This window comes from Triticum aestivum, chromosome 6D, assembly GCF_018294505.1.
Source record: "Triticum aestivum cultivar Chinese Spring chromosome 6D, IWGSC CS RefSeq v2.1, whole genome shotgun sequence".
NCBI classification, from domain to species: Eukaryota; Viridiplantae; Streptophyta; class Magnoliopsida; order Poales; family Poaceae; genus Triticum; species Triticum aestivum.
In genome coordinates this window covers 402,379,677-402,404,073 of record NC_057811.1, presented here as the reverse complement: position 1 = coordinate 402,404,073, position 24,397 = coordinate 402,379,677, and the positions used below count along the sequence as shown (strand labels likewise).

Genomic DNA, 24,397 nt, shown 5'->3' with positions numbered 1-24,397 from the left:
GCCGTCCGGCGTGGTTTAGACTGAACCAGCGAGCGGCGGATGACCTGCAGCGGTGCGCAAGCAAGGTGAGATGCGGCGGGAGCTAGAAAAAGAAGAAACTCGAAAGAAAACAGATAATCAACAATGGTGACGGCGGCGACATTTCACCTTGATTCCGGTGACGGCGATGGGGCCAAACGGGCTGGTCGACGGGCAGAACGGCGGCGAAGGGTAAGGGATGACGACGACGGCGGCGTTTCACCTTGATTTCGGCAACGGCGATGGGGCCAAACGGGCTGGCCGGCAGGCAGAACGGCGGCGGAGGGCAAGGGATGGACACGGCGGAGCGGCGGGGGACCGGCAGGAGGCGCGCCGGCGAAGATGCAGTGGAAGCACAGACGCGAGAGAGAGCCGCAGAATTTCACTCGACCGCGTATCGATGGAGTAAAATAGGGAAACTTTTGGGGCCGGAGTAAAAATTTACTCCACTAACCGCAGATAGGGGATCGGCTAGGTGCCGGTTAGTGGAGTAAAATCGAAATTTTACTCCACTAACTGATTATAGGGTATCGGTTAGAAATGCCCTAAGGAAGCTCCACCCGGCCTACTACTTCTTCCTCACTAAGTAAATACTCCCTCCGTTCTAAAATAAGTGTCAGCATTAGTACTTGTTATCTAGTCTTATTTCTGCCGGTTGTGGCCTTATTATCTTTTTAACTCTTTTTCATCTGAAAAAGAACTTTTTTCAAGATTTTGTACCGCACTACGTATTTGTTGGAGGCTTCGTTTAATAATATGGCTACATGCATCATTGCAATGAAGAGCCCCGGGTAATCCTTCTTTTCAAATAGAAAAATATTTAGCTAGCTATTCTGGTATTATATATCAAACAGGAAATCTATGTATGGAATGAATGAAATCAGAAAAATCACAAAGGACGACTCCAAATGCTAGATGGATTACTTGTATGTACAATCACAAGCTAATCTTACTAAAAAAATCACAAGCTAATCAACGACGGCACACGAGTCTCGGTCAAACAAAATCCACTAGCGATCTGCACCTCCCAGTCTTTCAGCGACGATCTCCGAGGTGGCGGTCTCATCAACCACCGCGTCGGCCGCCTTGCCGCGGCAGGCCACCTCGGCGCGGCACACCGGGCACCGGCGGCTCTGGCGTAGCCACGAGTCCACGCACTGCGCATGGAACCCATGGTGGCACCCCGGCAGAACGCGGCACCGGTCGCCCCCCTGGAACGCCTCCAGGCACACCGCGCACTCGCCGGCGCCGGTCCCCACGGCGGCGGCGGCCTTGAAGTCCTGGCAAGGCAGCTCGCCCAGCTCGTCGGCCGTCAGACCCGCCGCTTCCGCCTGCTCCTGGTCCCGCTCCCGCGCCGCGCCGCGCAGCCGCAGCACGGCGCCCCGCCGGACCGCCCAGACGATGACGAGGACGTGCAGCGCGAGCATGAGCACGACGCCGGCGATGAGGAAGAGCACGGAGACCGCCATCCGCGCCATGCAGACGCGCAAACTGATCTTCGCTGAGAGTAGAGTTTAAAGCAAAGGCTGTACACAAGTAGGCAGACGATCCAAGACGCAAGTTGCCAAGTAGAACGAACCAGTTCTCACTGCTTCTCGGAGACAAGTCAATCACTCAACTGCAATACTGCATCTCTCCGTCAATCTTCCATATATTTGCATGCTTATCTTGTTCCTCAGTTTGACAAAACCGCTGTCCTTAAAAGCGACATCATGTGCCGTTGTGTACGCTCCTCCATGTGTCTTTATCAGATCGTCTCCATTGCGGGGCGGAAGCAGCGTCTGATTAGATTAACCGGTTAGCAAGAGCAACGTTGTGAATGGTGTTTACCGGAAAGAAAGGGACGCGCCGGTGGGATGCCGGACTGGCGAGAGTGCGAGCTACGCTCGTTTAATCGTTTTTCTTCGATCCCTTATTTGGGTTCATGTGACTGCGTGGCGTGGCTTCCAGCTCCAGGTTCTGAATAAACTTGCAACGGTCGCGATCTGGAACTTCGGCTGCAGCTACCCCCTCCCTCCAAAAAAATCTTGTCCTAAACTTGTCTCTCGAATGAATGTATTTAACACTAACTTAATGTTAGATATTAGATACATTCATTTGAGGGACAAGTTTTTTCGGATAAAAGGAGTACGTGTTAGACAAATGACAAGGTGGTTTGGTTTGTCTTTCGGACACGTAGCGGTAACTATGGTTGGCTTAATGAGGCCACAAAAAAAAGTAAAAACTAGTGTAAAATGCATTATCCTCCAAATGTAGTACATATTAGTGTGAAAAACATATAATTAAATTTAATGTAAAAACCACTGTGAAATGAAGTAGACTCCGTAAGTTGCATTACACATTCATGTAGAATCGTTGTATAAACTGACATAAAAACACTGTAGAGACTTGTGTGAAAGTGGTAGTGAAAATACATGTAGGCCACTAAGGGCATCTTCAACGGCGACCCGTAAATGAGCAATGCTACGCAGCTGATGTTTTTCAGCCGACGCATGCACGACATTGGTTAATAATCGTTAGATTAAATCCCTACGTAACTAAGGACCGTCTGATCCTACTATCGCCCACCTGTCGTACATAAAAGGTCGTGTGTGGAGCTATTCCGCCCGTAAATTTCCTCCCACATCCGACCGTGGACAGGGGGACAAGTTCGCGGACATGGATGCGAGAGACCGCCATTTAACGGTGCCCACATAAATCAGGTCACCAATTCGAATTCGTTCAAACACGGCCGGATTTCATATAAACATGACAGATTTCATTACATTTACATCAACCAAGCGGTGCTCGTCCGGCTCTGGAGGTATAATTAATACACCTAATCTATGATCGCCGGCGCCCGTTCCTCATGACCGGCCATGAGCCCCGAGAACTGAATCTTTACTTTCTTTAGTTCCGCCTCGACCCTCTCCAGTTCTGCCTCCGTAACCTCCGCCTCCGGAGACCCAGAAAGTGAAGCTGTCCGCCTCCACATCACCGCCAAGCGACTAAACGGCCGCCAAAGATTAGCCCACCAAGCTTGACTTCAACAAGAGGAGAGGAGCGGTAGCTTTCTTGGGACCCGAGCGGCGGAGACCTACCGTGCACTACTCTTCCTCGCTGCCAGCGGCGCCCACGGATGTGCCGACTTCGTGGTCATGGCGGCGGGGCGCGGCCTCGACGGAGCCGACGATGTCCTCCTCCTCCTCCTCGTCGGTCTCGCCGAACACCGCCTCACCAGCCTCGTTGCCCTCCTTGTAGGCAGCCGCCAGTTTCGACGCCCGCTGGCGATACCCCCAGCGGCAAGGCAGAGCGGTAGGAGTCGAGCAACGCCGCCTGCTGCATCAGGTCCACATCCAGCGCGATCGACCTGCCGGCGGCGAGCTGCTCGTCTGCCTGAAGGTTCTCCTGGAGGAGCTGCTGGTTGTGGGGGCGGCGTCGAAACGCGCCTCCCGGAACTACTCCTCCCGCTCCTCCCGCGCCATGTCCAAGTAATGGGCATGGGCCTCGCCGATGGTCATGGTGTAATGCACCGGCAAGGGTGGCACAGAGGAGGAGGGTGGCGCGACTCGTCGCCGCCCGCGTCCTCCATTGAGACGTTGTCATCCTTCGGCAGCAATGACGGTCATCTCCTCTTTTGGTCCAGCGTCAGCCCGTCCCAGAGAGCTTTGACGCGGGAGGAATCCATGGTGGGAGTGGTGCAGAGAGGGATCGGAGGTGGATGAATGCGCTTATCCCAGGGACGCGGTTTATATAGAATGGTGGGCCGTGGAGGGACGGACGGGTAGTGTCAGAGTAGCCGCCTCGGCAACTGCGTGCCATTAATGTGGGCGACAGACGGACAGGTGGCTGGCCGCCGTGTGGTTTGAACGCGAAGTAGTCGCCTGCAGTGGGAAGCGGCGCGGGCGGCACTCTCTCGGCCGGCGCGCCGCTTCAATGCCAGTGCTAGTAAGCGGTTGCGTTCGCTCTGGCCGACCATGATTGCGGGCACTGACGCTCTGGAGTTGCGCTGACGTTTTGGGCGGGAAGCGTGCATGGGCGAGGGAGGGGGTTTGGGTGGGCCAGGGTGGTTAGAAGGGGGCGTGGGTATTGTTCGGACGCCCGTAAAGCCCCCAATATTTGTCTTCGGTTTATGAGAGATAGTACGTCCGGACCGTGCTACTTTTTGAGCTTGCGTTGATTTTTTCCTTGAAGAGGAAATAGTGATGCAGCAAAGCAGAGATAAGTATTTCTCTCAGTTGAGAACCAAAGTATCAATCCAATAGGAGCCATAAGCAAGTCTCCAATCTATGCACCTGCACAAACTAACAAACACTTGCACACAACGCGAAAAAGGGGTTGTCAATCCCTTCACGGCCACGAACAAGAGTGAGATCTAATAGATAGATGTAAAACAAATAAAAGTAAATACAACTCAGCAAGGTATTTTTGTATTTTTGGTTTTATAGATCTAAAAATAATAGATGGAAAATAGACACGGGGGGCATAGGTTTCACTAGAGGCTTCTCTCTCGAAGAAAGCAAACGGTGGGTGAACAAATTACTGTCGAGCAATTGATAGAAAAGCACAAAGTTATGACGATATCTAAGGCAATGATCATGAAAATAGGCATCACGTCCGTGACAAGTAGACCGAAACGATTCTGCATCTACTACTATTACTCGACCGACTCATGCCTGCATCTACAGTATTAAGTCCATAAGAACATAGTAACGCTTTAAGCAAGATGACATGATGTAGAGGGATAAACTCAAGCAATATGATATAAACCCCATATTTTTATCCTTGATGGCAACAATACAATATGTGCCTCGCTATCCCTACTGTCACTGGGTGAGGACACCGCAAGATTGAACCAAAAACTAAGCACCACTCCCATTGCAAGAACTACCAATCTAGTTGGCCAAACCAAACCAATAATTCGAAGAGAAATACAAAGATATCAAATCATGCATATAATAATTCAGAGAAGACTCAAATAATATTTATAGATAATCTGATCATAAATCCACAATTCATCGGATCTCGACAAACACACCGCAAAAGAATATTACATCGGATAGAACTCCAAGAACATCGAGGAGAACATTGTATTGAAGATCAAAGAGAGAGAAGAAGCAATCTGGCTACTAGCTATGGACCCGTAGGTCTGAGGTAAACTACTCACGCATCATCGGAAGGGCAGCAAGGTTGATGTGGATGCCCTCCGTGATCGAATCCCCCTCCGGCAGAGTACCAAAAGGCCTCCAGATGGGATCTCACGAGGTCAGAGACCAGCGGCAGTGGGAAAGTGTTTTCGTGGATGCTTCTAGGGTTTTGGGAATATTTCTGAATTTATAGGCCAAGGTAGGAGGTCAGGGGGTCTCCGAGGGGCCCACAAGCCCTAGGGGCGCCCCCTGGCTTGTCGTCTCCTCGGGGCTTCCCTGACTTGGACTCCAAGTCCTACGTGTGTCTTCTGGTCGAAGAAAAATCATCGCGAAAGTTTTATTCCGTTTGATATTCCGTTTCTGAAAAACTCAAAAACAAGGGAAAAATAGAAACTGGCACTGGGCTCTAGGTTAATAAGTTAGTCCCCAAAATAATATAAAATAGCATATTAATGCATATAAAATATCCAAAACAGATAATATAATAGCATGGAACAATAAAAAATTGTAGATACGTTGGAGACGTATCAAGGATCCCCAAGCTTAATTTCTGCTCGTCCTCGAGTAGGTAAATGATAAAATCAGAATTTTTGATGTGGAATGCTACCCAACATACTTAGTAATGTAATATATTTTATTTGGCATGAATATTCAGACCCGTATGATTCAAAACAAAAGTTCATTGACATAAAAACAATAATACTTCAAGCATACTAGAAAGCAAAATCATGGAGCTTCATATATAACATGGCTAAAGAAAGTTATCCCTATAAAATCATATAGTCTTGTTATGCTCCCTCTTCTCAACACAAAGTATAATTCATGCCCACCCCGGTGTCAGCCAAGCAATTGTCTCATACTTTTTAACACGCTTCAGCTTTTTCAACTCTTCACGCAATACATGAGCGTGAGCCATGGACATAACATTATGGGTGGAATAGAAAGTGGTAGTAGACAAAATAAGGGAGAAAGTCTCACATCAACTAGGCAAATCAATGGACTATGGAGATGTCCATCAATTGATATCAATGTGAGTGAATAGAGATTGCCATGTAACAGATGCACTAGAGCTATAAGTGTATGAAAGCTCAAAAGAAAACTAGTGGGTGTGCATCAACTTGCTTGCTCATGAAGACCTAGGGCATTTGAGGAAGTCGATCGTTGGAATATACAAGCCAAGTTCTATAAAAAATCCCACTAGTAGTATATGAAAGTGACAAAATAGGAGACTCTCTATCATGAAGAACATGATGCTACTTTGAAGCACAAGTGTGGAAAACGATAGTAGCATTGTCCCTTCTCTCTTTTTCTCTCTTTTTTTCTTTTTTTTATAGACTCCTTTTTAGACTATTTTCTCTTTTTTTTATGTTGGGCACTTTGGCCTCTTTTATTTGGGCTCTTTTGGCCTCTTTTTTTATAACCTCGCATGGGACAATGTTCTAATAATGATGATCATTATACTTTTATTTACTTACAACTCAAAATTACAACTCAAGGTAAACTCAAACTCATAACGACGGAACGGTGGAGTTACATGGCAAATATATCTCGGAATGGCTATGAAAATGCCATAATAGGTAGGTATGGTGGCTGTTTTGAGGGAGGGTATAAGGTGGGTTTAATGCACCGGCGAAAGTTGCGGGGTACTAGAGTGGCTAGCAAATGTGGAAGGGTGAGAGTGCGTATAATCCATGGACTCAACATTAGTCATAAAGAACTCACATATTTATTGCAAAAAATCTATTAGCCCTTGAAGCAAAGTACTACTACGCATACTCCTAGGGGAGAGGTTGGTAGGAGTTAACCATCGCGCGCTCCCGACTTTCACACAAAGGAAGACAATCAAGAATAAATTGCGCTCCAACTTCGTCACATAACTAGAAGACCATACGTGCATGCTATGGTAATCACAAACCTTAATGCAATTATTTCTTTGACTCCACGATTTACTACTAGCGTGACTCTAATATCACCAACTTCATATCTCAAAACAAATACAAGGAATCAAACTTTTCATATATTCAATGCTCTTTATGAAAGTTTTTATTATATCTCCTTCGGATGCCTATCATGTTAGGAATAAATTCACAACCTAAGAAAATTACCATGCTGTTTAGAGACTCTCAAAATAATATAATTGAAGCATGAGAGTTCATCAATTTCTCCAAAATAACATCACCGCCCGTGCTCAAAAAGATATAAGTGAAGGACTAGAGCAACTACCCTAGCTCAAAAGATATAAGTGAAGCACAAAGAGTATTCTAATAAATTCACGATTAATGCATGTCCCTCTCAAAAGGTGTGTACAGCAAGGATGATTGTGGCAAACTAAAAAGCAAAGACTCAAGACATACAAGACGCTCCAAGCAAAACACATATCATGTGGTGAATAAAAATATAGCCTCAAGTAAATTTACCGATGGATTGAAGACGAAAGAGGGGATGCCATACGGGGCATCCCCAAGCTTAGATGCTTGGTTTTCCTTGAATATTACCTTGGGGTGCCTTGGGCATCCCCAAGCTTAGGCTCTCGCCACTCCTTATTCCATAGTCCATCAAATCTTTACCCAAAACTTGAAAACTTCACAACACAAAACTCAACAGAAAACTTATGAGATCCGTTAGTATACTAAAGCAAATCACCACTTTTAGGTACTATTGTGAACTCATTCTAATTTTATATTGGTGTAATATCTAGTGTATTCCAACTTCTCCATGGTTCATACCCCCCGATACTACCCATATATTCATCAAAATAGGCAAATAACACAATGAAAACAGAATCTGTCTAAAAAGAACAGTCTGTACTAATCAGTATTCCGCATACTTCTGTAACTCCAAAAATTCTGAACAATTAGGACAACCTGGTAAGTTTGTATATCAATCTTTTGTAAAAAAAATCAGATCAAAATCATGCTTCTGTGATTTTCAAAAATTATTTTACTGGGCACAAAAGTTTATATTTTTCAGCGAGATCAAATCAACAATCTTCCAAACTATCCCAAAGGTCTTACTTGGCACAAACACCAAATTGAAACTTGAAAACACATCTAACCAGAGGCTAGATGATATATTTATTCAAAAACTGGAACAAAAAATCAAGAAAAAATAAAATTGGGTTGCCTCCCAACAAGCGCTATTGTTTAACGCCACTAGCTAGGCAAAAAGCAACGATCTAGGTATTGTCATCTTTGGTATTCATACCATAAGTAGCCCTCATAATAGATTCATATGGTAACCTAATTTTTTTTATTGGAAAGTTTTCCATGCCCTTCCTTAATGGAAATTGGAATCTAATGTTTCCTTCTTTCATATCAATAATTGCACCAATCGTTCTAAGGAAAGGTCTACCTAGAATAATAGGGCATGTTGGATTGCAATCTATATCAAGAACAATAAAATCTACGGGCACATAATTCCTATTTGGAACAATAAGAACATCATCAATCCTTCGCATAGGCTTTTTAAAAGTGGAATCCGCTAGATGCAAATTCAAAGAACAATCATCAAGTTCATGAAAACTTAGCACATCACATAAAGTTTTTGGAATCGTTGAAACACTAGCACCCAAATCACGTAAAGAATTACACTCATAATCTTTAATCTTGATTTTAATAGTAGGTTACCAATCATCGTAAAGCTTTCTAGGGATTGAAACTTCCAACTCAAGTTTTTCTTCAAAAGATTTCATCATAGCATCAACAATATGTTTCGTAAAAGCCTTATTTTGATTATAAGCATGAGGAGAATTTTACATGGATTGCAGGAAATACAATCTATCAAAGAACAACTATCATAATTAAAATCCTTGAAATCCAAAATAGTGGGTTGATCACTAGCTAAAGTTTTGAACTCTCCAATCCCACTTTTATCAATTTTTTCACTAAGATCTTTACTCTCCAAATTATCGGGACGCCTTTCATCTAAAGTTGACTCATCACCAGTCCCTTCTTTATGAAGATTTATATTAGCAAACAAAGATTCAATAGGAGTCAAGCCAAGCATCTTAAGATCTTCATCATTATTATCACAAAACTAGAATAACGCGTTTTTTCTAGCAATTCTCTTTTAGCACGCAATCTAGCCGCTCTCTCTTTACTCTCACTAATAGAAATTTGCATAACTTCCAGAGACTCATTAATATCATGCTTTGGTGACATAGATCTAATTTTCAAAGAATCAATCTCATGAGAAATTCTATCAACATTCCTAGCCAAATCATCAATCTTAAACAATTTTTCCTCTACCATAGCATTGAAAATCTTTTGAGAATTTAAAAATTCTTTAATTGTACTCTCTAGGTCAGAGGGAATCTTATTATCATTTCCATAAGAATTGTTGTAGGAATTACCATAATTATTAGAGGAATTACTAGGAAACGGCCAAGGGTTGAAATTACCTCTATACGCGTTATTACCAAAATTGTTCCTACCAACAAAATTCACATCCATAGATTCATTATTATTCTCAAGAAAATTAGACAAAGGCATATCTTTAGGATCTATAGGAGCACCCTTGCTAGCAATTAATTTCATAAGATCATCCATCTTTCCACTCAAAACATTTATTTCTTCAATCGCATGCACCTTTTTACTAGTAGATGATCTTTCGGTATGCCATTGAGAATAATTTACCATAATATTATCTAGGAGTTTAGTAGCTTCTCCCAATATGATTTTCATAAAAGTACCTCCCGCAGTGGAATCTAAAAGATTTCTAGATGCAATGTTCAATCCGGCATAAATTTTTTGTATGATCATCCATAAACTTGAACTATGAGTAGCGCAATTTCTTATCATCAATTTCATCCTCACCCAAGATTGTGCAACATAATCATGATCCAGTTGCTTAAAATTCATTGTATCGTTCCTAAGAGAGATGATCTTAGCAGGAGAAAAATACTTGGAAATAAAAGCATCTTTACACTTATTCCATGAATCAATACTGTTTTTAGGCAAAGATGAAAATCAAGTTTTAGCACGATCTCGTAGTGAGAACGGAAATAGCTTCAATTTCACAATATCATTATCCACATCTTTTTTTCATTTGCATATCACATAATTCAACGAAAGTATTTAGATGGGATGCAGCATCTTCATTAGGACTACCGATTTTTTTTCTTTCATAACAAGATTCAACAAAGCGGCATTAATTTCATAAGATTCCGCACTAGTGGCGGGAGCAATCGGGGTACTAATAAAATCATTATTATTAGTGTTGGAAAAGTCATACAACTTAGTATTTTCTTGAGTCGTTGTGACAAAGCAAGCGATCTAGCACACAAGCAAACAAAAAGACGAACGGAAAAGGAGCAAATAAAAAGGCAAATTTTTTTGTGTTTTTCTGAAAACGTTTTAGAAGTGGGGGAGATGAAAACGAGAGGAAAATGGCAAATAATGTAAGTGCAAGAGATGAGAGTTTATGACAAGTACTTGGTAGGCTTGATGTAGAACCTCCCCGGCAACGACCCCGAAAATTCTTCCTGCTACTTCTTGAGCTTGCATTGATTTTTCCCTTGAAGATGAAAGGGTGATGCAGCAAAGCAGAGATAAGTATTTCCCTCAGTTGAGAACCAAGGTATCAATCCAGTAGGAGCCACAAGCAAGTCTCCAATCTATGCACCTGCACAAACTAACAAACATTTGCACACAACGCGAAAAAGGGGTTGTCAATCCCTTCACGGTCACAAACAAGAGTGAGATCTAATAGATAGATGTAAAACAAATAAAAGTAAATAAAACTCGGCGAGGTATTTTTGTATTTTTTGTTTTATAAATCTGAAAATAATAGATGGAAAATAGACCCGGGGCCCATAGGTTTCACTAGAGGCTTCTCTCTTGAAGAAAGCGAACGGTGTGTGAACAAATTACTGTTGAGCAATTCATAGAAAAGCGCAAAGTTATGATGATATCTAAGGCAATGATCATGAATATAGGCATCATGTCCGTGACAAGTAGACCGAAACGATTCTGCATCTACTAGTATTACTCCACACATCGACCGACTCCTGCATGCATCTAGAGTATTAAGTTCATAAAACAGAGTAACGCTTTAAGCAAGATGACATGATGTAGAGGGATAAACTCAAGCAATATTATATAAACCCCATCTTTTTATCCTTGATGGCAACAATACAATACGTGCCTGGCTACCCCTACTGTCACTGGGTAAGGACACCGCAAGATTGAACCAAAAACTAAGCACCACTCCCATTGCAAGAACTACCAATCTAGTTGGCCAAACCAAACCAATAATTCGAAAAGAAATGCAAAGATATCAAATCATGCATATAAGAATTCAGAGAAGACTCAAATAATATTCATAGGTAATCTCATCATAAATCCACAATTCATCGACTCTCGACAAACTCATCGCAAAAGAAGATTACATCAGATAGAACTCCAAGAACATCGAGGAGAACATTGTATTGAAGATCAAAGAGAGAGAAGAAGCCATCTAGCTACTACCTATGGACCCGTAGGTCTGAGGTAAACTACTCACGCATCATCGGAAGGGCAGCAAGGTTGATGTAGATGCCCTCCGTGATCGAATCCCCCTCCGGCAGAGTACCGGAAAAGGCCTCCAGATGGGATCTCACGAGGTCAGAGACCTGCGGCGGTGGAAAAGTGTTTTCGTGGATGCTTCTAGGGTTTTGGGAATATTTCTGAATTTATAGGCCAAGGTAGGAGGTCAGGGGGTCTCCGAGGGGCCCATAAGCCCTAGGGGCGCGCCCCTGGCTTGTCTGCTCCTTGGGGCTTCTCTGACTTGGACTCCAAGTCCTACGTGTGTCTTCTGATCCAAGAAAAATCATCGCGGAAGTTTTATTCTGTTTGGACTCCGTTTGATATTCCTTTTTTTAACTCAAAAACAATGAAAAAACAGAAACTGGCAGTGGGATCTAGGTTAATAAGTTAGTCACAAAAATAATACAAATAGCATATTAATGCATATAAAACATCCAAAACAGATAATATAATAGCATGAAACAATCAAAAATTATAGATACGTTGGAGACGTATCAGACCGCGCTTCGGACCAATATAGGACTGCGTTGGTGGTTTTCGTGACCAGACAGCGCGGTCCAGACGGATGCAGGTAGTTTGAGAGTGGGATTTGGAGATGCCCTAAAACTAGTCATAGTGGGAGTAACATAGCTAGTACGCATGCAATGCCAACTAGGTATATTAGTGAAGACCACAACAGTTAATAATAAGACAGTCCCTTTTAGCAAAAAGTAAATGATATATCTGTACCTAATCCAGAAATAAGAGACCAATGTTCCTACAAGGCTCCTGAGAGCTCAGACGAATCTGGCCGTCCGTTGCGTTCGCTTGATGCGTTTCCCGCCGTCGGATCCACCGCGTGGAAGAGCTCGTCCGTCGGATCTGGGATGAGCACTATAGGAATGAATAGTTACCCCCGTTTCGTGCCATCGCCTGTAAAATTGGGTGGCTGTGGAGGGCATTTTCGTAATTTTGCCTAGGGGTGTATAAAAGGCGACAACCCGTGTGGAGATGACCTAGCCGCTCCACAGCCCGCACTCGCGCCCCCTCCCTCGTCCTCGTTGCCCTGCCCGCATCGCCCCACCCTCTCCTCTCCTTCTCCCTCCCTCAGTCCTCGCCGCCCCGCCCGCATCGCCCCGCCCTCTCCTCTCCCTGTCCCTCCCTCAGTCCTCGCTGCCCACATCGCCGATGCCCCTCAAACCACGCCGCGGTGGACCTCTCTCCTCGTCTCCCTCGCGCCACGCCGCCTGCAACCTCCCCCCTCCCGTCATCAAAAAGGAAGGGGAGAGAAGAGGGAGAGCGAGCAGGTTCGGCGACAGCCAAGGGCTCGCAGATCCGCCGGCGCCATCGTCCGACCTCGGCCTCTGAGTGTGCTCACGCCATGGCCTGCTCGAGACGCCGCCCTTCCCCCCTGCTCCAACCCTAACCCTAGCATTGCTGCTGCTGGTCAAGGTGCTCTTGGCCCCTCCCTTCCCCTCATGTTGCTGCTGTTTTTGGCCCTTCCCCTCCCCTCATGTTGCTGCTGCTTTTGGTACACAGGTGCACGCACGCGTCCAGCAGCGACCCCTAGCCTCGGACGGCAGCAGCGACCATCACCAACGACGGCAGCTACAGGGGTGTGATTTGGTTCTGCAGATCAAGCCCTTTTCTCCTCCTCCTTTCCACTCCTCTTCATTTCCAGGGTTAGGTGCAGGGCTAGCCAATGATGGCCTTTTTTCTTGTCTTGATTCTGGTAAAGGCAGGAGTATTATTCTCTTTGCTTGTTTTGTGGAGTGTACCTCTATGCCCTTTGTTTCTTTGTGCATGGAATGCTGGTGGTCTTGTTCCTTTGTGCATGAAAGGCTGGCTTGTTTGGAATTAGTGGTATAGCTAGGTTCCAAGTAAGAGGGGTGTTTGTTTGTATGTTGGATATAAAAATATAAACATGATCTTCATCTGCTCCTTTGTTTCTACATGGATCACATGGTCATGTTATGCGGGAGGAAAAGAGATTGCAGATCACGAGCTTGCAAGGCTAATTGGTTAGCGATTCTTTATCTTTGAGGTTCACCACGACCACATTGCAGGTATACTTCTATCTCTTTTAAAAAGGTGTATCTTTATGATTGCTGTTTTGTGAATCTGCTACTGCCCATTTCTTATATATTGCTATACCTTCTATGATAAAGTTGAGTACATTTATTGCATCTCAACATTTCACCCTTTGTGTTTTACCAAGATATACCAAGGAAATGATCTTATCTTCCTGCAGGTTGTTTTCATTGTTTTTTCTTAAATTAACAAGATGGTTTCTTTGACCATCCGTATATTTGACCTTTCGTTATAATAATTGGTGTTGATTTTCTATCATCTTCTTTTCTGGATATTGTTCATCTTTTGGTTTTCATTACCTTGTTTTATCTCCAGTAATTTAATCTTTTATTGATTTCACATGGTTTTGCTGCTCTAGGTTCGTAACCTGATCAGTATGCTTATATTTGGGTGTTCAGTTAGCCAATTTATCCACCTTATTTATTTTACTTATTAGGTTTTATGCGTGTATGGCTCCCCTAAAAAGCAGTCCTCTTTGGTGCAGCATGTTCTTCCATTTGCTTGATTGATTGGTGAGCCCTGCTGCATTTATTTATGGGAGGAGGCGTTTGATAGATAGGGATTATCAGTAGAAGAAACTGCTATATAGGGATGACCCTTGCATGTGTATGAAAGAAAATTTTGATGTAGGTCTCGGGCTTTCTTGGGTTTATTAAGTGGAAGAGCTAGATTGGCCAGCCTATACTGGATTGTACAGGAAGAACGTGATGTTGTTCTTTGCTGCTCGACCTGGCCTTGCTGCTCGACCACATTGCCCCTAGTAAACACGACGTAGGCAGATGTCATTTAGTTTCAATTAGCATTGGGCACTGGCTTATGCTGAATATTATAATTGTAGGAGCTTGCGGTCAAGCTGATTTATTGTCTCGAGAAGTGGGCCTTGGGAGTTGTTAATTGGCTAAACATGTACCTTCTGGGAGTTGTTTTATTTGATGGTTTGGTAAGTGGCTTGCTTCCAGCAATGGTTAGTTGTTTTTATATTTTGTTATAGCTACTAGATGGGTAATTGAGATTGAGACTGTATTCAACTGTTGATTTTCTTGATGTGCCTGAATTTGGTATAAGGTGTTTGTGTGTTTGGATGCTCTTCAACTTTTCTGGTTATACTAGATACTAATCTACAATTCTATATATGTCATGCTATTCGGCTTTGCATTTTCTTGATCTACCTGAATTGGTTCTATAGAGATGTCTGATGTATGCGCGCGCGCACGTGTGTGTGTGTGTGTGTGTGTGTGTGTGTGTGTGTGTGTTTAGGCGGTTTAGCCTCCTATTCGTTTCAACACTTAGTTTTAGGAGAATCAAGGAGGTTCTGTTAGGAGAATTTCCCTTTGTTTTCCATGGTTAATTAATCCTGGGACTATTAAAAAATGTAGATATCTTCGATATATATCTAAAGAATTGTGTGTTTAGTCATGGGCAACTATACGTTGTTTTGTCTCATGTACATCAAGAGAATTGCTAAAAAATACTTACTGAAGATGAAAATATAGATTGTACTACTGAAACTCAAAATATCGTTTACCCTTAGGGACTTTTGAGATATCAGTGTACCATTGTGGTGTTATATTTTGCATTGTGTTGACCTTTTTATTAGTTTCTGGTTCAGCTGCCTTCATCTGTACATATCCTTTTGGTATAATCATAAAACGAGATAATTGATTCGTCTTCTTTTGCCGTTTGGGATGGTACTTTCGTCCGAATAATAAATGATTGGGTGTAGGGAGAGGGGGTGTATCTCCATACCCTGTCCTCATCATGCTAATTGCATGTAATCTTTCTCTCTTTCATATATCTGATGGTAGTTTTTCTTTTTGAGGTTGTTATGTCCTCTCCTGATTATTCCTTTCCTGATGATTAATTCTAACTATTTGTTGTAGATGGCATTCAATGCACTGTCTGAACTCCATCCCGGTAACTCGCTCAAGCATTCCTGTGGGTATGTGTCACGTCTTTGGCATCACTGCGGTGGAACTGATAATGGGCCTAGCAAGCACACAGAGATATGGTTACACTTGACGCTAAGGTACCTAGATTCCTCGGCCTGGTCTATCATTTTGGCCATTCCGTTGCTTTTTGGATGCCTTTGTCTCCTCTTCTGACCCATGTTCTTTTCTCAGCAGGGTAACCATAGGTATGCAAACATCCCTGAAAAATTTGTGCACCAGTTTATGGATGTGTTCAAGAAGGCAGGGTCTATGGTATCCGCAAATTCTTAGTCTTCAGCAAGAAATATGTCTTGTGGCCAGTGGAGAGTCACAGTACATGATCAGGTTCAAAAGGTACACGATTGTTGTTTGGAGGGATGATCTAGAAGCAGAGTCTCCTTTCTGCAGTTATGCCCCGACACCAGTTAGTCAGCTTCCTAGGCCTATAAATATGCCCGAGTGTATCACAGGTATTTGATCCGTTGCCTATCATGCAATTATTTTGATATCGCCCATAGTTTCAGTCTGGTACTTATGTTCTTTCTATGGGTAGATGTGGTTGTTGTCCAGTAAGGTGAAGGTAGAGATTTTTGCGGTGTTTGGGCATTCGACGACCTCTAGGCAGAATATATATAAATCATGATTGCATAACCTGTGTGAATTGTGTGCATGTTGTCTAGTAAGTATAATGTTGTGGCATTTTACGTTTTTTCAGTTTTTGGATGAGATGGTTGTCATATAAGGCTTGTATCTTGCATTTCTAATATCATTTACTTCTTTTCCAAATGTAATATCTCAACTGAAAGCACACTAAGTTTCATCTTCTTCATGGTGTCTAGATTCTTCAGGTTGGTGAGAAGGATCGGGGCAACTTTATATCTATTGGGGCTTTGCTAAAGGCTTTTGAAGGTTAGCAAAGTTATCCGTATAAAATTCTTGAGTTATGTTTGTCATGGTAGAGACTTGAGAGTTGACTATATGACCTATCCCCGCTGCATTTTCTATTGGCCATGGAAGTTAGTGTGTTGGGGGGGACCACTTCTCTTTGTTGTTCATGCAACATTATCAAACACCACTTTGCATGTGATTACTACAGATTCTTTTATTAGTCTCTTACTACAGTTCAATAGGTTGCAGGGTAAACTTTTAACCTTCCAAACAAAATTAACACCGAAATCATTGGCACATTAATTGACATTGGAATTTTGTTATTTACCAATTCTTTTCTGACTGGAAGACACTTTTGTATGAGCTGCACTCTGATCTTCTGTACAAATTAATAGAAAATTCTGAACAGTCGCATTTTGTTACAGAATACAGATATATCTAGCGAACTTTGGTGGACAACTAATTTGCCAGGTAAATTGTCTTGAAGTCTGTAATTTGCTTTAAAACAGTCGCATGAACCTCATAATGTAACAAATTGCAGGCAGATGCTTTCCTCTGCTCGGTCAAAGATGTGTCAGTCCCAAGTACAGTCTATCAGCGGCTGCGCAACATTGAAATTGGCCAGAGGTAGGGTAATTGCTGGGGTACCTTATTGATTATGAGGTCATGTGGATCCTGCAAGTTTGTTTTCAGTTTATTTGGCATGCTTCTGGCAACTTGCTTTCCAGGAAATGAAAGATGCACTTTTTTCTTCTACAGATGATCATCAAACATAAGCTTAGGGATCAAGGGATGGCCTTCCTTATCGGTGGTGGATCAGGTACACTTCACCCTTACATCACAGTGTTGAGTATTGATGTGGATATTAGTAATTAAAGGCTTAAAGCTGCAATGCCATTTATGTTGGTTTAAGTTTAGACCTTAATATTTTAGGTCTTAAATATGACAGAGCTGTGATTCTGTAGAAGTTGTAGGGCTTGTTGATGCGATATATTGCTGAGACCTGAAATAGGTCATGGCATACTTTACTTTTTACTCAAATATGGATGTTGTTGACATGGGAGTACTTAGTACAGCATCTGATTCAGTATACTTGCAGTATTTTGTGTTAAACTATTACCAGCTAGATTTCTGGGAGCACCAAATCATGATTTTATTTCACGCAAGCATGAAACCTGTTGTCTGATGCTAATTTTGTTTTGGCACTAGCAAAATATTGCAACTTTGGTAAATTCGACAGGGTCATAACTTTGGGAGCTTTTGCTCTTTACCTTTGTTAGTAATGCAGAAAATTCTTGCTCCCCGGGAAGTGATTACTGTCGATTGTGCTTGTATTTTGGCTATGACAACCGCCATCAACTTTTGGGTATAGAACCCTACCCCACATAGAAGAGGAGTCCTTGTATTTGGGGTGAGTATATCCTGCTTCTCCTTTTCCTACTACTTTTCGAAGAGGAGCAGTATGTTCCTTTGTGTTGAGATTTCCTTTGTTTTGTTGCACCGAGAAGCATCATCTTATGCAGAGTGTCAACCAGCTAAAAGCATCTCTGACAGGACGTTACCCTGTCCCTGGCCAACACTGATGCGGTTCTTTCCTATTAATCATGTGTGATTATATTGATCGAGATATTTAAACGATTCATATGAATAATGATTTTCTTTGCATCATTGTCATATCATGTTGTTCAATAAGTATTTGTTTTCTTCACCTATTCAGGAGATAATCTTTTTATAGTTAGAACAACTGAACAAATATATCGTTTTGTGGTGAACTGATTAAGAAAAAATAACAATCAGCAAATAGTGCACTCGCAAGAGCCATATACTATAAACTTAAGTGATTGTCAAATTCAATGACCATGCGTGTATGCGAATTGGTGTAATTATTTTAGAAAGTCAATAGAATATATAAACTAGAAAGATTAGCAGCCATGTCTCAGTATAAATTTCATGCATAGTAGTCTGGCATGGCATGTACATAAACGGAGGACCGCACTACATAACCAGTTTTATCTGCAGTGATAAACAAACGCTATCACTGAGAGCATTTTTCTTGTGGAAGTTCTCATTTCAGCTGACATGTTTCCTGATGCAAACTCATTCAACCACGTATAGCCTTCACTGCACATCATTTGGTTGATCTTTAGTTCTTGGGTTCTGCAGATGCAAAATGGAGCCGGCGACCAACCCTTCTTCCTCGCCCTCAGCCTTGACACCACCGTTGACGCCTCCAAGAGCAGTCGGGCATCGGCGTCGCCGCCGGCAAGGCAACATGCGTTGCAACATGCAACCAAATCAAATGGAGTGTGGACAAAGTTATATATCAAGCAAATTGGATGAAGATGTGTGGACAAAGTTATATATCTAATATTCAACCATGTAGTTTACTATTATGCAGTGTGAAAAACGGTGTACATCAATTATCTGGGACTAATACTATGGCCTGCTTTTGATTTCTACGACGCCGAACCTTACTTAGATAGGGCCATTTTTTAGATATTTTACGGAGTGTTTACTGTTGTTAGTATCTAACATCACCTCCTCTGTGAGTAATATCAGATATATTTCCATCCTGAGATATATTGAGTAATATCAGATGTTGATCAAAAAGGGTTATATCATCATATATTTGATCATTGAACTTTTTTTGATTAATTCCTTGACATATTTCCATCCTGATAGACACGCACATGTGGGAGTTGGGGTTCGGCAAGTAGCCCTTTTTTGATTAAGTTGTATTGTTACATGTGATAAACTTGCCTTCCTACTGCTGCATTATATCGGTTTGATCTTTCACAGCTTGATCATATCGGTTGGACCGGCACCCTCGTGCCAAGGCGCGCTGCCGATCTAGTAATAAAGAGGCCATTGGTGTTAGCGGTACATCAGGGAAATTGCCCTCAAAGTAGTACAATATTATCCACAAATTCCATTTATAAGTGATAAAAAACATTTTACACAGGGGAATCCTCCGCCTGGGCGGGTCGATGCAGTAGGACCTCGCTGCGCTCTGCGCACTGGCAGAACATGCAGCGCGCCCATCTGGGCCGGCACATGTACGGGCGGCATGTTTTTTAAATTTTATTTTTATTTTTTATTCATTGTTTTTCCTACTTTAAATAATTTGGGACTTCAAAATAGTTTTAAAAAATGAGATTTTTTTAATAAAATGTTTAAGAAATCGTAAAATATTTGTGCATTCAAAAAATGTTTGCGGTTTCGTAAAAAACTGTTTGCTTATTCAGACATGTTTCAAATTTTGAAAACAAGTGTTCGGGAAATCAAAAATTGTTAATGATTTTTAAAAAGTTCGTGTTTTAAACAATATTATTGAAATTGAACAAAATTTCGCCAATTAAAAAAAGTTCATGAATGAAAAAATATCCTAAAAATTCCAAAACTGTTCGTGACTCAAAAATCATTTTATTCATTCATAAAATGTTCGCTAATTCAAAAAATGATCATGCATTTCAAAAATATTCGTTAAATCAAAAAAATGTTCGTAAATTACAATAATTGTTCCACTAATTTAAAAAAATGTTCGTCGATTCTAGAAAGTTTGCTGATTCAAGAAATTGTTCAAAAAACTTCAAAAAGGTTTGTAAACAGTATAAAATGTTCATGAATTCAAAAAAATGTTAGATAATTTGTAAAAGTGTTCACAAATTTGATAATTGTTCATGATTTCAAATATGTTCACGGGTTTAAAAATATTCATGATTTCAATAGTTGTGCATGATTTCACGAAATTGAGAGTGGTAGTGTATGTTGGTGATGCAGTAAAATGTGGTCATGGCCATTGGAGATTATATTTTTTTCTGTTGCAACGTACGGGCCTTTTTGCTAGTTTATGACAATAAATATAATATATGCATCTTACTAGTTCTTTTAGCAGACCAATTGCAGCTTTATTGAATCAAAATGTTATATGGTATAAGTGTTCATCGGAGGATTAATGAACCAAACATGGCGTCTGACCTCAAGATTGATCGCCATTTCTGCTAGGCTATGTGTTTTCTCGTTTGCTTGTATCTAAACCAATGAAAGAATATGAAAATGATAAATAACGAATGTTCGGATTTTAAGCATGGTAACCCGGCCATTTTTTATGGCAACTTTACTTCACACAAGGTTGGCAAACATGACAATTTTCTGAAAAAAAAGTAAACTGGGATAAGGTTGCCATGTTCTAACAACTAAAATTGCCACCTCGCGTCAACTAAAATTGCCATGAAAAAACATTCGGGATGACATGCGAAGTTGACATTCAGTATTTAGGGGGGTCCAAAAAATAACGTGTTGTAACAAAATAGTATCAGTCTTAAAATACACTATTAGCATGCTATATCGCGCTATAATGTGTTAATGACAAAACACTATACATTGACTAAATTTAGCGAGAGATTCCTCAACACGTCATAGTGTGCTATTTTTTTCTAGTGATTTAAACATGGATGACCAGAAACTCCTTCCTAGCTCTCAGTCTCCTCTCTCATCTTGCAATAATGCCCCATGTAATTGCCTTGATTGATAGCACTGACCACACCAAGACAGTCTGACACCATCATTAATGTGAATGTGCAAATCTTCTGCCGGCGCAAGTGCTTCTCGCGTCGAGAACGGAGCGTAGTTCAGTTGGCAAGGCACGGGAGTTTGCAACCAGCCCACCAATGTTTGAGTCTCGGCTCAAGCGCTTGGTGCTCATGGAGTTTTCTTTGTGTAAAAAAATGCCAACAAGCTAGTCTAGCCCGGGTTAGTCTCGTTTTTTTTTTGCAAGTGCTTCTCGCTAGCATAGGCCTCAAGCAACATTGGGATCGTGAGACCTTCAAACCAATTGGTGAAGCCCCTAGATTCATCTCGGCACACGACACTGATGACACCTTTCTCATTGTCTTCGCCAGCACACCATCAACATTCATCATCGTCGTCTTGGAGGAGGAATCCATGCAGCCGAAGCCATTCCTTGCCATAGAAATCACTAGCCGATTCTCACCTCGGACCGGGACAACTCCGATAGGTAGCAGTTTATAAAGAGCAGGGTCGACATGGGACTCTGAAAAGCGCCTTCATGTATAGCTCGTCGTTGCGCCCACCAGATCGACTGTAACTTGAATACACTTATTTTGAGAAAAATAACTTCAATAAACTGGTCTGACTCAATCTGTTGCTCTCGCCCATTAGAGCGGTTTTTGGGAAGGTTCTATGGACCGGTGTGGACCGGTTGTAGAACCTTCCATGCGCTTTTTATCTTCTGTTTTATGTGCTCCGTGTTTTATTTTACATTTTACATCATTCTATTTTATTCAAATACATGCCTACTTTTTTAATACAAGTTAATCATTTTTAATACATGTTAAATATTTTTCAAATATATGATGAACACTTTTTTCAAATACAAAGTTTGAACATTTTTTCAAGTACATGAAACATTTTTTCAACACATGTTGAATTTTTTTACTTAGATGAAGCATTTATTTTTATTTTACACGACAAAATACAATGTATTAACGTTTTTAAATAAAAAATTAGGAACATTTTATCGTAAACCTGTGAACCCTTTTTTAATGTCAAATTTTTTATAAAATTACTCATTATTTTTACACTTTATTAAATTTATTTTTATAGGCTACTTTGTTTCAAAGGAATTCCATAGGATTTTTGTAGGGTTAGAATCCTTAGGATTTTTTTCCCTACATTCGTTGTTTAATTTATATGATTGAATCCTACAGGAATTTTTCGTATGGAATCATGTGTACTAGATTTCATTTGAAATCTAGCATCCACTCCAACTTTTTTTTTTCACTTCCTTTGTTTTTCCTGTGGCATCAAACACTCTATACTAACCCTATGGGATTCAAGTGGGCATGCCACTCCAATCCTTTATTTTTCCTATTTTAGTGTTTGAGAATCCTACGAATCAAAGAGGGCCTAACATTTTTAGAAATGTCACAATAATGATTTAAAACATTTTAAAAATTATGCGGAGATTTTTATAAAATTGTGTTTATTAAAAAATGCCATGAAGATATGTTTGAAACACGCGAAACTATTTAATTTTCATCATTTTTTTAGTGTGGTCAACAATTTTTTAAGTAGTGAGCATTATTTTTACATTGCACATTTTTATTTATTTTATCAGCCTTTTTTAAACGTGTGATGACCATTACTTACAATTTAAGTAAAGTATTTTACCTTTAAAAAAGTTATCAAAAAGTAATAAAAAACCATTATAACAGGACGAACGCTAGCGAGCCAGCGTTCCTCCCGCGTTCGGCACATCCATTCCGGAAGCGCCAAAGGAGAGTCAAAGCTGGTTCCTATTCCACGCCTTAAGCGCCGGTTATAGTTTAATTCACTAACAGGCGTGCATCCCTCCGACCGAGCGTGGCGGGCCATTTAGGAAATGTAGCTGCAGAGCGTTTTCTTCAGGTGTTTTTTATGTTGCGATAGTTTTTGTGTGTGTTTGTTTCTGTGTGTTTTCTGGGCCAGGATTGCTCAGTTTTTTCTTTCTTTTTTCATTTCCATTTTTTCCTTTTACTGTTACCTTTTTTGTTTTACCAAATTTGTGAAATATTCATATTTTTTGTGAACTTTTTATCAAATTGAGTTTTTTAATTTTTTGTGAACAATTTGTTTTTCAAATTATGATCTTTTTAGAATTTTTTTTGTTCAAATTCGTGTAATGTTTTTATTTTGTGAACTTTTTCCAAATTATTATCTTTCGAAGTCTTGAAGTTTTTCAAATTCATATACGATTTTTCTAAAATTATTTGATATTTTTCAATAATTATTTTTGCCGAATCATGATCTTTTTTCGTGAACTTTTTTGAAATATATGAAGTTTTTCAAACGCGTGAACTTTTTCTGAAAAACTCAACGGTCAACAACAAGTCAATGGGTCAACACATTTAGTCAATGGCTTAGCTCAAACATCTGTAGTACGCACTGCAGTGAGCTTTTTTCACGGTCGTAAGAAGTTACCTGAGCGAGCCACCAGCTCGCGCTGGTGGACTGGCCCAATGTGAGGCAGCGTGAAGTGGTGCTTGAGGCGCCATTTTTTTCGAAAAGGGGGACTCTCTGGCCTCTGTATCAGAACGATGCATACGGCCATCTTATTAAAGCAAATAAATAGGTTCCAACAAGGTTTTATAGTCTCTAAGTGAAAAGTAAAAAGTAGCTCACACAAAGCCAAAAAGGGCTAGAAGATAAACTAGCCAAATAAAGGACGCCACAACCGGCTGGCAAAAAAGAGATAGGTAAACTAATTGCCTATACTATTACATGACCGCCATCCAAACCGGTTGAAGATATCCCGAGCTACCATCTCCCAGCGGATAGATCCAGTAACCAAACACTCCCTGGCCTCCGTCGGAGTGAGTAGCGATCACGAACGGATCAACGTCGTGGCTCTGAAGATAACCTGCAAAAAATGAATGCGTGTTGTCCTGTTAAAAACAAAATCATTTCTGCAATTCCAGAGCGCCCACAACAAGGCGCAGACTCCTACACGAATATGTCTCGCTAACTCGGGCTCTATCTCGTTAAGCCACGTTCCAAATAACGTGTTGACAGAACTCGGTGGAGTAATATTAAAAGCAATATAGACCGTCCTTCATAAAACTTTGGCTAGCGGGCAATCAAGAAAAAGGTGCTTGATCGTCTCATCCAGATCACAGAAACTACACCTAGTAGGTCCTGTCCAATTACGCTTTGTCAAGTTGTCCTTGGTTAAAATAACTTGTTTATGGACAAACCACATAAACACTTTGATTTTCAAAGGGACTTTGACAGCCCAAACATGTTTGGAACTAGGAACCGAGCTTGAATTGATAACATCAACATA

General features: G+C 41.3%; 1 protein-coding gene across 1 annotated transcript; it reads right to left on the bottom strand.

Moving 5' to 3' along the window:
• Positions 1 to 810: 810 nt before the first annotated feature.
• Positions 811 to 1,882, bottom strand: LOC123141746 (E3 ubiquitin-protein ligase ATL23). The gene has a single exon (XM_044560822.1). The coding sequence runs from the start codon at positions 1,494 to 1,496 to the stop codon at positions 1,029 to 1,031; it is 468 nt and encodes a 155-aa protein (XP_044416757.1). The 5' UTR covers positions 1,497 to 1,882; the 3' UTR covers positions 811 to 1,028.
• Positions 1,883 to 24,397: the final 22,515 nt, after the last annotated feature.